The sequence below is a fragment of the Toxorhynchites rutilus genome, chromosome 2, assembly GCF_029784135.1.
Source record: "Toxorhynchites rutilus septentrionalis strain SRP chromosome 2, ASM2978413v1, whole genome shotgun sequence".
Lineage (NCBI taxonomy): Eukaryota > Metazoa > Arthropoda > Insecta > Diptera > Culicidae > Toxorhynchites > Toxorhynchites rutilus.
This window is the reverse complement of record NC_073745.1, coordinates 311547018-311562513: the sequence shown is the minus strand read 5'-3', so window position 1 is coordinate 311562513 and position 15496 is coordinate 311547018. Positions and strand designations below refer to the sequence as shown.

The 15496-nt window shown below is 39.3% G+C and overlaps 2 protein-coding genes across 6 annotated transcripts in view; one reads left to right on the top strand and one right to left on the bottom strand.

Moving 5' to 3' along the window:
* Positions 1-224: 224 nt before the first annotated feature.
* Positions 225-1700, bottom strand: LOC129767045 (testis-specific serine/threonine-protein kinase 3-like). Its single transcript, XM_055767658.1, has 3 exons — positions 1667-1700; positions 1383-1558; positions 225-1316 (listed from the first exon to the last, which is right to left on the bottom strand). Exons 1-3 carry the CDS (start codon positions 1698-1700, stop codon positions 339-341), a joined length of 1188 nt encoding a protein of 395 aa, XP_055623633.1. The 3' UTR covers positions 225-338.
* A 12118-nt stretch (positions 1701-13818) lies between these two features.
* LOC129769897 (neurabin-1) overlaps positions 13819-15496 on the top strand; it is a 117119-nt gene continuing 115441 nt past the window's right edge. For 4 of the 5 annotated variants that reach the window (XM_055772421.1, XM_055772423.1, XM_055772422.1 and 1 more), the window contains exon 1: positions 13819-14183. The gene's annotated coding sequence lies outside the window, so the exon portion shown is untranslated. The remainder of the gene's footprint in view (positions 14184-15496) is intronic. The other variant, XM_055772419.1, reaches the window with a different exon arrangement.

Genomic DNA, 15496 nt, shown 5'->3' with positions numbered 1-15496 from the left:
TCGGTTAAAAACTGAAGGGGGAAATTTGTTCCGCTGCGGTTGATATTGCCTCCACCCCTATTTATTTGGGAATCACATTGTTGAGAGCGCCAGTCACAACACCTAAGGTTCTTTTCAGAACCACCTAATTTTTAATATTTTGATAGATATTTAGATAGTATCGCCTCTATCATCATATACTTTTATATATAAGAATCCATCTACAGAGTAAATAAATTATCCGATCATATGTCAATGATTTTTTACGAAATTGCATCAAACTTCGACATCATCAACAATTCATTCAATTACCATATGTCGATGGATTATTTGTCTCAATTGTCTTCCTCATATCGTTCCTAACCAAATAAATCATCTAGAACATCATCCCTCACCGAAACGTTAGATCCAACTTGGTCCAGTACGCGCTCATCGATGTCCTTAATTATCGTAACCACATCGCTGTCCGATACCTTCAGCTTTGATTTCACCACAGAAATATCATTGGAGCCCCCGGTTATGGATCGGGCCTCAGTCAAGGCACTGCACTCATCTGGAGTCAACGTCCTCAACTTTGGATTCTCCACAAACCAATCGCAAATCAGTACATCCGTCACGGTCCATCGAATAGAGGGATTTGGTTCCAGCAAATTTCCAATGATCGCCTTGGCCTGATCGGACAGTTTGTGACGTACCCTCGAACGGAATTGCCACTTCTGCGCCATTTGCTGATCGTACACGGCTTTTGTCTTGCCCTTGAATGGTATCGATTTGTTCAGCATCACGTACAGCAGCACCCCATACGACCACATATCGGAAACCTTCGCATTGTACGGTTCCCCTTTCAGAACCTCCGGCGAAGCGTAATCGAATGAACCACAGAAGGTTTTGCAAAGCTCCGCCATCGTGTCCGTTCGGGCAACGTGTCGGGCAAACCCGAAATCGCTCATCTTTACGTTGAAGTTCGAAGTAATAAGAATGTTTTCACACTTCAAGTCCCGATGGGCGATCCCCGCCTCGTGGAGGTACTGCAACGCCAGCGCCATCTGGCGGGCCCATACACGGGACCGATTCTCATCGATTGGTCCATTTGCGAGGATGTATGTCAGCAAATCACCCTCCTCTGCGTACCGCATGAAGATGAAGACCTTCGAGTGACACTTGACGATCGCGTGAATCCCGATGATGTGTGGATGATGAACTCTGAGAAGTATCGCCAGTTCCCGCGGCAAGAATTTCTTTTTGAACTTGGCACTGCAGGTAGCGGTATCGATTAGCTTACAAGCTAGCTTCTGGACGTCGGTTGTCCCCGGAGGCACATATTCGGTGAGGTAGACCTGGGCAATGGGTAATGAAATGACATATTCGAATTCTAATAGAGTCTTCAGTTTGCAGCTAAAAACCTTAGAAAATGTTCCCTCGCCGAGACGACCAACGAAGCGGTAGCCTAGAGTTTTGACATGTTCCTGTGCTGTTCGTCTTCCCGGTCCCGGGTCTAGTGTAGAACACATAATTTGAAATACATTTTTGAAGTAGGAGCTACTCAGAGTAATTTTGCTGCGCTGGAATTTGAGCTTTTCTGTTTATAATTTATTTTTTTCCCGGATGCTGCTAGATCATGGCATACTCCGATCTGATCTGATGACCGCTTGCAAAGAATATCGCGACGATCACACGTTTGACAAACCTATATCAAATAATACCGGACTCAAAGAACCCATGCTCCCGAATGGTTATGTGATAAGCTAGTTGGATAAATTGTGGAACAAGATTGTTAGTAAACAAACTAAAGTTGCTATTTTTCTAGCTACAATTATTCAATACAAGGGTGTTCAGCTCACCGAGGAATAAAATATCAGTGAATAATAACGGATATCGTCATTTCATTTAATGTCTTCGTGCAGGTTGTGTTTAATTTGGGTTCAAATATTAATTAACAGAAAATTATTTGTCTGAACGAAAAAAATATCCAAGATCATGTGGATGATAACATAATTTACACGATCTGACCACATATTATAAATGTAAATGTATAGGAATTTACCTGTTACAAAAACATTTTCTCCCATTTTCACTCTTCTTCAACATTTTGGAAGCGTGTACCACTTTTCAAAGAAATTTATGCGTCTTTGAAAAAAAAATATAAAAAGTACAATTGGATTTTCTTTCTAATTAAAAATTAAAAATCTAATAGCGGCTATTTCCGTAAAAGTGCTAACAAAAAAAGCGCGCTGCGACTAAATTTTAACGACTATCTTAGCATGTCTGAAGAAAAGCTATACGACGAAAGCACGGTATTATGAGCTGTCCTCAAGGTAATCGATCCTTGTATTCATCAAAATACATATAATATGAGAAACTTAGAACCGCTATATAGCGTCTAAGTTGGTCTGTTACTCCCAACTCTTATCTGTTTTAGTTACTCTGCAATATCATTTTACACATATCAAAATTAGCTTCAGAGCTTCAAATACTAAGTTTATATGTTCGTGTTACGGCTTACATGATCACTTCGCTTTCGCCCAGGTTACCAGGTTACCAGATTACTTCGGCGCCTCAATGTATTATTTTTTGCGTCATTTTTTAAGTACTTATTTGAAATTTTGTATTTCCTTTTTTTCTTCTCGTTTCTTTCTCTTTTTTTCTCTTCTTCTCTCTCTCATTCTCTCGTTCTCTCTCTCACTCGTTCTCTGGTTCTCTCTCTCTCGTTCTCTCGTTCTCTCGTTCTCTCGTTCTCTCGTTCTCTCTCTCTCTTTCGTTCTCTCGTTCTCTCGTTCTCTCTCTCTCGTTCTTTCTCTCTCTCTCTCGTTCTTTCTCTCTCTCTCTCGTTCTTTCTCTCTCTCTCACTCTCTCTCGTTCTCTCTCTCTCACTCTCTCTCTCGCTCTCTCTTTCTCTCTCACTCTCTCTCTCGCTCTCTCTCTCTCTCTAGATCTCTCTCTCTCTCGCTCTTTCTCTCTCTAGATCTCTCTCTCTCTCGCTCTCTCTTTCTCTCTCGTTCTATCTCTCTCTCTTTCTCTCTCGTTCTATCTCTCTCTCTTTCTCTCTCTTTCTCTCTCTCTCTCTCTTTCTCTCTCTCTCTTTCTTTCTTGCTCTCTCTCTCTCTCGCTCTTCTCTTTTTATTCCTTTTAGGTTTCATTGACCCCTTATTCGTTCTCTCTCTCTATATCTCTCTTTCTCTCACTCTCTCTCTCTCTCTCTCTCTCGCTCTCTCTCTGCTCTCTCTCTCTCTCTATCTCTCTCTCTTTCTCTCTTGCTCTCTCTCTTTCTTTCTTGCTCTCTCTCTCGCTCTCTCTCTCACTTTCTCTCGCTCTTCTCTTTTTATTCCTTTTAGGTTTCATTGACCCCTTATTCTCTTCTTCAAATTCTTAGTATATATTGGGTTGGGGAAAAAAGAAATGTCGTATATTGTCAATATATGGCAGAACTTAAACATATCTTGTGTTGTACTTATCGCATCGGGTCATACTATACGGCTATAGTGTCGTTTTGACAGTGTTGTGATTGTCCTTTTCAGTCTCAAGTTAGAGCGCGTCAAAGATGGAGTCCACCAAGCAAGAAATTCGGCATGTCGAAGATACACCTCGTACTGGTAGGCCAATCGTCGTGGAAACCGATAAAATCGTTAAAATCATCCAAGTAGACTGGCATGTGAGCACACGCTCGATTGGCCAGGAACTGGGTATAGACCATAAAACCGTTTGGAACCATTTGCAGAAGATTGGATTCCAAAAAAAGCTGGATGTATGGGTGCCTCACGAGTTGACGCAAAAAAAAATTTTTAGACCGAATCAACGCCTGCGATGCACTGCTGAAACGGAACGAGCTCGACCCATTTTTGAAGAAGATGGTGACTGGTGATGAAAAGTGGATCACGTACGACAACCTAAATGCCTTCTTAATGACAACAAGTTTGCGAACAAAACGGCGCATATTTGACTTAAATTGGACAATTTTAAGTATGTTGAATAAAGCGTCAAATTTCGATCAGAAATACGACATTTCTTTTTCCCCAACCCAATATATTTGATTTTTCAAAAGATTATGTATGCTATTTATGCTTCATGTAGTTGCAGCATAATTTGCTTAGAAGTTTTTTTCTTGTACTAAAATTTCTTAGGGTTAGGGCAGAATTAAATTTTAGGTTTAAAGCCTCGAGACGAGCCGAAGAAGAAATTTGAACAAAGCTTCGAAGTTCGAAGAAATGTAGTCAAAAAAATGAATGGGTTATATCTATGATAGAACTGCAAGGTTGACATGGGACTACCGTTGTCTTAGTAAGCATTTCTATTGTATTCAGAAAATTATCGTTTGAATGAAACAATTTTCGAATTCAATTGAGTTCAACATATTTGCTTTGTAAGTAAAAAGTTTGAACAGTTGCCATGTAGGTTCAATTTATGTAAAATTGACGAACGTCCTTTTACGTTTAGTATGATGTCTAGGACTACCAAAATATGTGAACGGAAAAATTGTCAAACGATCATTGTATTTTACATTTTCCTCTGAAATTATTGCATCTTTCATGTTTACGTAGTTCTCGAACCGCGTAAGTTCATTCACCTCTAGTATCTGAAATGACGATTTTCAGAAGTACGTTTTAGGGAAACATATACCGGCCTGCACAAAGACGAGCGAGCACAAAAGGACTCGCTGCTTGTATATATTTGCAAAGCGGGTTCCCCCAAGCACATTGATTTTGATGTTCGTATTAGGGAAACACATTTTGGTATGAACATAAATATTCACAACTTGCGTGTATATTTGCAAAGTGGATTCCCACAGGTACATTGATTTGAAGTCTGTGTTTGGGGAAACCGTAAATCGGGCCAATAAAAACTTGGTAGATAGGGTGTTTTAGCCTTGAAATAAAAATACAAATAATGCTTGACTTTTTAAAGTTATTAAATTGTTTATCTCATGAAAGATAACATTTGATTAATTGTGATAGACGCGTAGAAATATTTCCTATCAATTTATGCAAACATCTTTCCGATCTATTAAGAAATTTTCGAGTTATAAGCATTCGAAATCATTTCATTTTAGGTTTTCATTTTACCCTCATATACTCTGGTTAGACGTAGTCCCACGTCAAAAAACAAAAGATCCTACACCCATCTTTACATTTCTAACAGTTTTGTCTAAAAGCTTCCTGCGACAATGGGTGTAGTTTTCAATTAATTCCACATGTATCTTCTTTTTTCTCTATCTTATTCTTTTTCTTCCATTTGTCTATCTCTTTTTCCTGCTCTTTAATTTTTCTTTTCTTTTTTTCTTCTCTTGCTCTCTCTACTTTATTTCTCCTTTTCCCTGAATACGCGATACACACGATTGGATTATTTTTCTTACAAATAACATTTCGACTAAAGGTTCCGAAATAATATTATATGCTGCAATAGACTGGTAACATTTTTATTGATAACAGTCCAAAATTGATGATAACCTATCAGTTCATGCTTGTTTTTCGTTTAATTTTGAATAGGTGTTATAACATTCTAATCTTAGCTTTAACAATTTTTGGTTGGAAAATTCAAAAACTAGAATGTATTTTTCCGTTAATATACACATCTATATTCATGTATTTCTACAGCAACGATTTACCTAGATCGAATTCTAGCATTGCTTTTTTTTCACAGGTTGTTGGCAATCATTATTTGTCCAGTTCTCCATCTCTCTTGATTGAAAATAACTTCTATCGGTGTACCTATTCCGCATACCGCAATACAAACTATAAACTATTCTCATGAATACATGATGACCTAGTTCGGGAGCCACTGTGTACCATACAGAGAGATGAGTAACAGAAAGCATGTGCGCACTGTCTGCACCATATCAGGAGCAGTCAGGTTCCCCGAGAACGTTATCGGTTGATATCCGTTCTTTATTGGGAAAAGGAGCACAGCTCCATTTCTGCCACATGAGGTGCTGGTGCTCATATGAGGTGTACGAAGCGACTTTGTCGGTTCAGATTCACCTCAGCCATTGGGTTCAAGACAGCTGTTATCTGGAGGCGGTTCGCCACTTTTGACGAGCTTCAACACTATCGATTTTATGTCTTCTTATCCGTTCCTCACGAACTATTTCGATGAAATTCTTATGTTTATATGTGTGTTACCCATCTTCTTCCTTCATTGCGCCATTATCCCGAACGACCTGATAACGCGTTGGTGTTTGCTCCGAACCCCAACGCAAGAGTTTTTGTGTGCATCATCTCCGGAGAAGATATGTTTCAAATGAGACTCGTTTCTACTCCAAGCAGGGTGAAATGAAATGAGAATCGTTTCTACTCCAAGCAGGGTACTCGGAGTGTGGAATGCAATGATTGTAAATGATGGTAGGAAAAAAACCCGACAGGAGTCTTGTTGCGGGTTGGAGTAATATAATCATTGCGAGAAATCGCTTCCGGGTTATGAGTTCTGAAAGGCAAACATTCATGTTGTTGCATGACAATGAAGTTGCGCTGTTGTGATTCTTCCAATGACGCTGATACGTATATTCCGTTGGAAAAGATCACAGAGCACCCAAACATATTCCCGAAAAGCTAACTTGTTCCAAATGAATACAGGTCTACAGATCTAATTATAAATCCTCAGTTTAGAGAAGGAATCATCTGGGGCGAGCGGAGACATAAATTGAGCCCATAGGACATATAGGATCTAAAACCTCTTTAGGCGGGGAAACCCGCCCTAAATGGCACCAACAACAAGCAATTAAACCGAACCCAAGCCTCAGCCCGTCCTCAAGGCTCTGTGACGTGTATAACGGCACCAAGGCCAAAGACGTGACTCGGCTAACGGACTCACACCGTCCCGTCCATGTGCACCAGTTGTTTCTGTCGCTCATTATCTCCCGTAGCCCCCTGTAGAAGATGGTGGAGCAGAGGAATGGACCACCCGGAGAAGGGCGGCGGTTCTACAACTATTCATTTGGCGCGCGCTCCCCCTTTGGGAATCGGTAAACGAAGCGAAAGCGAAACAACAACTGCACCAACAGTCGCAGCAAAGGTGGCGGCCACCGATGGGGTAAAACTAAGCAAACATTCCTCTTTGGCTTCTCTGCCGGTAGAGGTGTACAGGTACGTGTTCAACATCGTCATAAAACCGGTCCGACGGGCGGACAGCGCGTTTGGCACGGGCAATGAGGCCATAAGTGAGCGAATTGAAAATGGTGCTAAATGCCGATTGTATTCCTTGAAGATTGGGTTGTAATCGAGCTATAAAGAATAGATCGCACAGCGTGCAGCGAATTGTAATTATTCATGGAATAGTTTTTCGAGCTGCGTTTCAATATACTAATCAAGGATATATTCCTAAACGCCTTTGAAATAAATTCAGCAACGTATAAAGGACTTATATAAAGTCCAGTTACATTCAACCAATATAGATGCATTTTGAGTAAAATCTACATTTTTGATAAAATATATTACGGAATAATACAAAGTCTACCAGCGGAACAATTTTTCACCTTCAGTTTTCAACTGGAAAATACTTTCAAAAAAAAAAATTCAGCTCTCACTAATGGAAAATACCTTACCCACACCCGGTTTACAATGTGATGTACTTTGACGCCACCTTTAACCCGGAAACAATACACGAATTCACTAAAATTGCATGATCGATCGGAAAAAGTCTGCAAAGAGCCCAATAACACTCCCAAATTCCTACAAGCTCTCGCCCGACAAAGAAATAATCGTTTTTTTAATTCTTTCGGATATTACTTTAGAATCTATCGAACGTTTCGAAGTATCGTTTTAGTGAACATGGTCCTGAAAAGAGCCGATAGTTTGTGTGATTCTATGGAAACAGTTGAAGATGGTTGATTCATGATTCATTCTTGTTCTCGTGAGAACGATACACAGTCGGCATATGTCGCATGAAATTAAAAAAAAGGGTTAATATCTATGATATAACCGCAAGTTATATCATAGATATTACTTGCGGTTATATCATAGATATTAACCGTGGGACTACCGTTGGCTTAGTAATCATTTGTTTTGTATTGATTGAATTATTGATATAATGAAACAATTTTCGAATTCAATCGAATTCAACATATTTGCTGTGTTAGTAAAGAATTCGAACTAACGCCATGTAATGTAAGGCACCTTGATTTTGATGGTTGTGTTAGGGAATACATTTCGGTGGGAGCAAAAGTTCCCCTAACTTGCATGTATTTTCAATGCCAATTTCCCCAGATACCTTGGTTTAGATGACTGTGTTGGGGAAACCGGAAATCGTAACGTGGCAGTTATGGCGTTTGGATAGCGCTTGACATTTTACAGTTATTCAATTGCTTATCTCAGGAAAAATAATGTTTCATTAATTGTGATAGATGCGTAGAAATATTTCTTATCAATAGATGCAAGTATCTTTCCAGTCTGTTTAAGAAATTTCATTTTTCATTTTTGTCTACGAGTTCTGTTTCATTTTAACCCCTGTATATTCCGATTAGACGTAGTTCCACGTCAAAAATGCCAACGAGTAATTCAATCATACACAAACACTTTTGACTCTACGATATGAAAACAGACGTGAAGTGTCTTTTCGCCGGAGACTCCTTTTTTTATTTTTCTTGGATATAATGATACGCACGGTGGATAGCTGCCGCTGTTCTTGTTGTGGTATTGATGTATTCAGATTGTATTACGCAGTTATTCTGGTTGCTCCTTTCGGTCGGTACGACTTGGGGAGCACATATTTGATCATTCAAAACGTGGGATTTAGCGTGTTTAGATAATGCTTAAGGTTTTTCAATTATTCAATTATTTGTTATTTTTTTTTTTAATTGTGAGAGATACGTAGAAATATTTTCAATCAATTGATGCAAACATCATTGCTATTGATCAACCAATGGTTGATTTATAAACGTTTATTATATTTCATTGTATCTCACATGTTCAGTTTTTAGATTTTCATTTTGCACCTCATTTCTTCTAGTTAAACGCAGTGCTACGACAAAAAATATACCTCACTGAATTTTTTATGTAATGTAAAAAAGTCCTCAAAAAATATAAACAGTTGTGTTTGATTTGTATCAAAACCTCCTGAATCACAGAAAAAATTTAAAATCTTTGAAGTAGGCAAAAGGCAGGTAGGCGAAGTGCAGTTTAATGTTTTTTTTCTAGAAAGTTCGTCCAAATAATATTCATCAGCCGTGAACAGATTATAAGTAGTTGAAACCATTCAAAAATGTTCAAAAACTTTGTAAAACATTAGGACTACGAAATTATTCTATTTAATTCGCCTGTTTATCAGTTCGGTCATCGTTTGAGAAAGCATCGAAATGTTAGTATCAACTCTTTAGTAGAATTCTCTGGTGGCCCTGAAAGAGAGGATGGTTTATGTAGTTTTTTTTTATCCCATTTATTTATTTAAGGCTCATTAGCATTTTAGCTGTAACAGAGCCGAATTTTAATCGTGTACATGTCACATGGTTATCATATCTATAATTAGCACATTACACAGTTGCCATTCGCCAGTATTCGCTTCAGTTGATTTTATTCCTTTATCCACATTGTCAACGAAAGTGGATGCGCAATAGTTTCGGGTTCTCAGCCCCTGAATTGCTCAAATTGATCAAAAGTGGCAATAATCAACGCCAAACTTAGCGGCAAGGCATAATTTCAATATACCAATACTATCGCGAAACCAAATTGTTCCCATTTACAGAGACAAACTGTCAGTTGCTGCTCTGCTCTCGTGTACACTCGATTCTCGTTTTGCACGACGGATTTTACACGCGGATCCTTGAATGAATAAGGTCCAGGATCAATGCGAGGGAAACGTCTCACGTGCATAAGGAGAATTGGGTGTATTTTCAACATTAGCACAAAACATGTTCAGTGCAGAGCACGCACCGAAGCGCAGAAGCAGAAGAGACATATTTGCAACTCAAGCTCCGCCCTTACATCGGAGGCCAGCATAAAAGAGATTTCATTTGTAATTCTGATTCTAGTTTCGCTCCAGCCAGCGATTAGCATAGGGGGCTTCCACATACCACGTGGACAGAAAAAGTACGCTTTTAGACTCCCCCTTCCCCTCCGTGGACAAGTGTGGACATTGATATACCTCTCCCCTGTTGTTCACGTAGACATTCTTCCATATATTGTAAAAGTTCGAAAGCCTCTCAACTGTACTTTATCCAGCTACAGTATCTCAACTTTACTGTTGTTGACAGCGCAATACAAAACCTTCAGGAAACGCTTTGTTAATTGTATGAAATGGTGGGTCAAAATCACAAAAACCAAAAATTAGTTCTTTTTTATCCCATTTGTTCGAATGCGTATGGAAATCTATTTAATGATTTGTATAAAAATCCCACTATGATAACTGGCCAAACTATTACTTCTTCAAAGCACTTTTCGAGAACATTCGAGAGAATCAACGTCAAATACTGCTTTTCTGATGGTTTCAACGTGGAGATTGTTTCCAAAGAAAAAATAAAAATTGAAATTAGAAACATTTCTTCGATGACTTCAAAGGACAGTACAACAGTAAAACTGCACATTCAAGCGAATATTTTTACAATTAAGCATGAAATAACATCTGAAGAAATTTATTTAACAATAAAATCATTCGCCTGCAGATAATCTCCGAGAAACGAGTGTCTATCGAAAAGAGTTTTTCTGAAGACTTCTGCAATTGTTTAGTGCAATTGAATGTTGTTTTATTTGAAGCTAATCGAGGTATTATTTGAGAAAATGTGTCGAAAGCATTCAAATGAAGAAATAACCAATGGATTTAGGCATACTTCTTCACTAACTTTGACTGCAAGATACTAGTTCATATATTGAAGCAAAAATTAGAACAAAGAAAACAATATTTTGAATGTTTTATTCCATAAAGTGTACTGATAGGGTTTTCCTCTTGGCTGCGGTGCAGAATATGTGATCTAATCCCGGATTCAAAGCCCCTCTGAAAATAAACACGAATGTCGTAATAACAGGTGTTTATTACCAGAAATTTCATTTGTAACATCACAATCTTTCGATCGGTAGGACAAAGTTAAAAAACTGATCTCCGGTGCTGAGCATACCTAAAGCATCTGTATCAATGTGTCATTAACGTCAGATAACGTCGCAAAATAAAAATTCGTAAAATATCTGGGTACTACCCATCAGAAAAGGTGGACTGAATCTGCTTCTTTCAGTACAGAGTTCTGCACATGAACTCTGGTTTTGAACTGGTATTATAAAATTTGGATCGCACTCGTTTCGCTAAGTTCTTCTCAAATTATTTGGAAAATCCTAAGAATATGCCGGTCATTTCATCGTATTATCAACATCCCACATATACTCTGCAGATACAAATGTATCAGCAGATCGCTATGTCAAATTTACTCTCACGTAGACCTGGATTTAGAACACAGAGTTCAGTTTAAGCTCAAATATGACGTAGCTTAGAAGTAGAAAACAAAGATCCTCCATTACCAATGGAAGCATGATCGCTCAATGTTTATGTGACTTTCATGCAGAATACATATTTCAGTGAAGAAGTTTGATGATATGGAATAATACTCGATATAAACATTATTTGTGCAAATCGGTTGCGTGGCTTATGCGCCACACTGTACAAAAAACACAACATTTTAAGAAATTGTGTCATAATTGTTTGAAATTGGAAAGCAATGAAAATGACTTACTTGGGCAATCTAGGGTAACCTTCTATTATTTTTTCATAAGCAGTAAACTATTGTTTAAAGAAATGTGAAATGATCCGCTTACTTGAATCAATCCATCTTGGCTACGGGCTTCGAAATTCATGGTGGGGCAGTTATGGGAAAAGTTTTTTGAAATATTGTGAACAAAAATAGGATTTTGTTTGTGTTTTTCCGAAAGATTATGTATAAAAACATCTTTTTATAAAGAAGGAAGTGATCTGCATCAAGTTTGCAGAATTAAAATCTCATAGCTTTCAGGCATTCGCTAACAAGGTGTACATGTGTTCTGTTAAACTTTTTTTCATTTGTTTGAGAATTAGTTCGTTCTTCGAAACCAGAAATGAGTGCATTAGCCCTACTGAAAGCGTGAGATAAAATTATTTATTATATATCTACAAAAAATACATAGTGAGATAAAGGGTGTGTCACATCAAATTGCATCACGGAAAAAACGCTGTAGAAATTCGCCCAGTAGACCGATCCTTTTGAAAATTTTAGACAGTAAAATAAAAACTATTAAACAACTTTTGGCATTTTCTTTTTATTCATACTTCGAGCCCAAGCCCGTATGCTCGTACCTTCCTCTTTACCCCGTTCATAAGATTCTGTACAACGTCAGGTTGTAGTTTTTTTTGAACAGAAATCCATTTTCTCTTGAAGTCCGCCTCCGATTTGACAAATTTTGGGTTCTTCCGGAGGGCCTGCTTCATAATCGTCCAATATTTCTCTATTGGGCGAAGCTCCGGCGCGTTGGGCGGGTTCATTTCGGCACGAAGGTGACCTCGTTGGCTTCGTACCACTCCAACACGTCCTTTTAATAGTGGCACGAAGCGAGATCCGGCCAGAAGATGGTCGGGCCCTCGTGCTGCTTCAATAGTGGTAGTAAGCGCTTCTGTAGGCCCTCCTTAAGGTAAACCTGCCCGTTTACCGTGCCGGTCATCACGAAGGGGGCGCTCCGCTTTCCGCAAGAGCAGATCGCTTGCCACACCATGTACTGTTTGGCAAACTTGGATAGTTTCTGCTTGCGAATCTCCTCCGGAACGCTGAATTTGTCCTCTGCGGAGAAGAACAACAGGCCCGGCAGCTGACGAAAGTCCGATTTGACGTAGGTTTCGTCGTCCATTACCAGGCAATGCGGCTTCGTCAGCATTTCGGTGTACAGCTTCCGGGCTCGCGTCTTCCCCACCATGTTTTGCCTTTCGTCGCGGTTAGGAGCCTTCTGAACCTTGTATGTACGCAGGCCCTCCCGCTGCTTGGTCCGCTGGACGAATGAACTTGATAAATTCAGCTTATTGGCGACATCCCGGACCGGACCGGACCGAACCGAACCGAACTTCTCGGATCACGTCTAAACTGCTTAACTATGCGCTTGTGATGTTTTTCACTGACGGAGCATCCAATTTTGCCGTTCTTCACCTTCCGGTCGATGGTTAGGTTCTCGAAGTATCGTTTTAGTACTCTGCTGACCGTGGATTGGACGATTCCCAGCATCTTACCGATGTCCCGATGTGACAACTCCGGATTCTCGAAATGAGTACGTAGGATTAATTCACGACGCTCTTTTTCGTTCGACGACATTTTTCCAAATTTACGAAAAATAGACAGTGAAGCACGGCCAACGTGATCTATACACTCTTATCTGATTATAAGCGAAAGCTGAAAATATAATTCCTAGAAATTAAATTTCTACAGCGTTTTTTCCGTGATGCAATTTGATGTGACACACCCTTTAGTTATGCCTAGAATATCAACATGGGATAATTGAGCTCGATGTTGTTTTTTTAAAAGCTGGAAACAAACAAAAATTTTTTTCGCGTTTTTTTCGGAAGTCGTTTTATGAAGAAAAATGAAAATTGTCGAAAAGTAGCATGGGACAACTGTGCGTAGAACGGCAGTATAGCTTGTGGCATTTACGCACGCTACGCATAGTTTTTTCATCCAAGCAACACGACACAACACTGCCATCCATCAACGAAATTGACGACAGTTTCCTCAGTGGATTTCCGGCTTTGAAGTATTAATTCGCTAGTGTTACAATATTTGCATATTTTGCGTAGATATATTGCTACAATGTGTCGATACAAAATGACATACCACGAGAACCTTCACTCGTATATGACGAGTGCCGCTAGGAATGGCCAAAGATTAAATCTTCCTTCTTTTTATTCTTTTTTTTTTTGCAGATCCTTCGAAAACCATAACAAACCAGGAAAAAAGCGAGTTGGTGGCTACTGCTAGCATACTAGCAGTGTTTTTCATAGTTCTGCATTTATACACACCGATTACGGCGGCTAGGCTCAAAAAAGGAAAACGTAACCTCAAGTGTGACATCGTGCACACGTAAAGTTGTGTTCCCCCTGGTAGCTCCGTGTCGGTACAACAAGGAAAAAAACCTAGAATTCACACTAGAGTACGTGTGGGGTAATTAACATGACGTATCTGTAGGAAGGCAGGGGTGACAAAAACTAGTTCGATCGTCAGACAAGCGAAAGAAGCATCGTGTTAGCTTTACTTCGCGCTTATTAGACAGCGGTTGTCAATTTTGGAGGTAGGTTAAATGTTTATTTTTTCTCTCTAATAGTTCATTAAAATTTGCATGTAAACCATATAACTGTCATAACAAATTTGATCTTTAACCGCCATTTGACTCGAACTTCACAACCAAACAAAATGTGTGAAGCAATAACACCAGAAAAACAAATCTCTCTGTGGTTTCACTTTTCACCCGGAAAGTATATACAGCCGTCAAAACGATTAAACCCGATTATGTTTCATTCCGCTTGTCACTTTTTGGTGGTACCCCATAATGGCTAGTATCACTAGCCAGCGACGTGAGGTGAGAGCAAGTGGTTCCATACCTTCCCTCTTCATACTATCTACTACTTGGTTGCGGCTTTTTCGTTTCGGCATTTCTGAGTTTTTTTGCCGCTGTCTCACGTTAGAGGGGTGTCATGACATTCAACGATGAAGCGGAACCGGTTATCGGCTGTCACTTTCGCTTTCCATAGTTTAACGAATTCGGCGGGGTTTTGTGTTTTTTTCATGCATAAAAATGCATGACCTGTCGGATCGGAAGCAAAGACGATTCTTTCATGGTAATTTGTATACTTCCCCGAAATTACGAATTTCTTCGGATCTTTCCTTTGCTGGAATACATCGAATGAAGGATCATATTTCGCAAAACTAATAATAATTGTAATGATAGAAAAAATCCTCCTATACACAGGACGAATTATGATACCATCTGGTTTTTTTGTGAAGGCTATGTCACAATTTAACTTTGTTGTATTGTAACAATTTAATCTAAAATAAAACTTCGATTGAAAATATGATCGAATATGACTGAAAATGTTTAAAAATTCGACTGAAGTTGACTGAAGAATTGTGCTGATCTATTTACATACTTCACTCATATTGGTTGAAATATTTATGCCAAGCTGAAAATTAATTAAGATGAAATATCCTTTTTCAACTATGGGCAGATCCTCAACTCGGTTCTCTACTGTGAGCAGCTTGACCGTTTGAAGCAGGCGATTGAACAGAAGCGGCCAGAAATGATCAATAGGAGTGGTGTTATTTTCCACCAGGACAACGCTCGGCCTCACATATTTTTGATGACCCGCCAGAAGCTACGGGAGCTCGGATGGGATGTCCTATTGCATCCACCGTATAGTCCGGACCTGACTCCAAGTGATTATCATCTCTCTTGGTGATACTAAGTTGGCCTCAGAAGAGGCTTGCGAAAACTGGCTGTCTGAGTTTTTTGCAAATAAGGAGGGGGGGGGGGGGAGAAGGGGTTATATGGGGGGGATAATGAAGTTGCCTTCTAAATGGGAACAAGTTTACGAACAAAACGGCGCA

Coding starts and splice junctions, on each gene's coding strand:
- LOC129767045 (XM_055767658.1), bottom strand. CDS start 1,700: ATGGGTTCTTTGAGTCCGGTATTATTTGATATAG. Junction 1,559..1,666: donor TCCGGTATTATTTGATATAG/GTTTGTCAAACG, acceptor AATTATAAACAG/AAAAGCTCAAATTCCAGCGC. Junction 1,317..1,382: donor GCGAGGGAACATTTTCTAAG/GTTTTTAGCTGC, acceptor CCCATTGCCCAG/GTCTACCTCACCGAATATGT.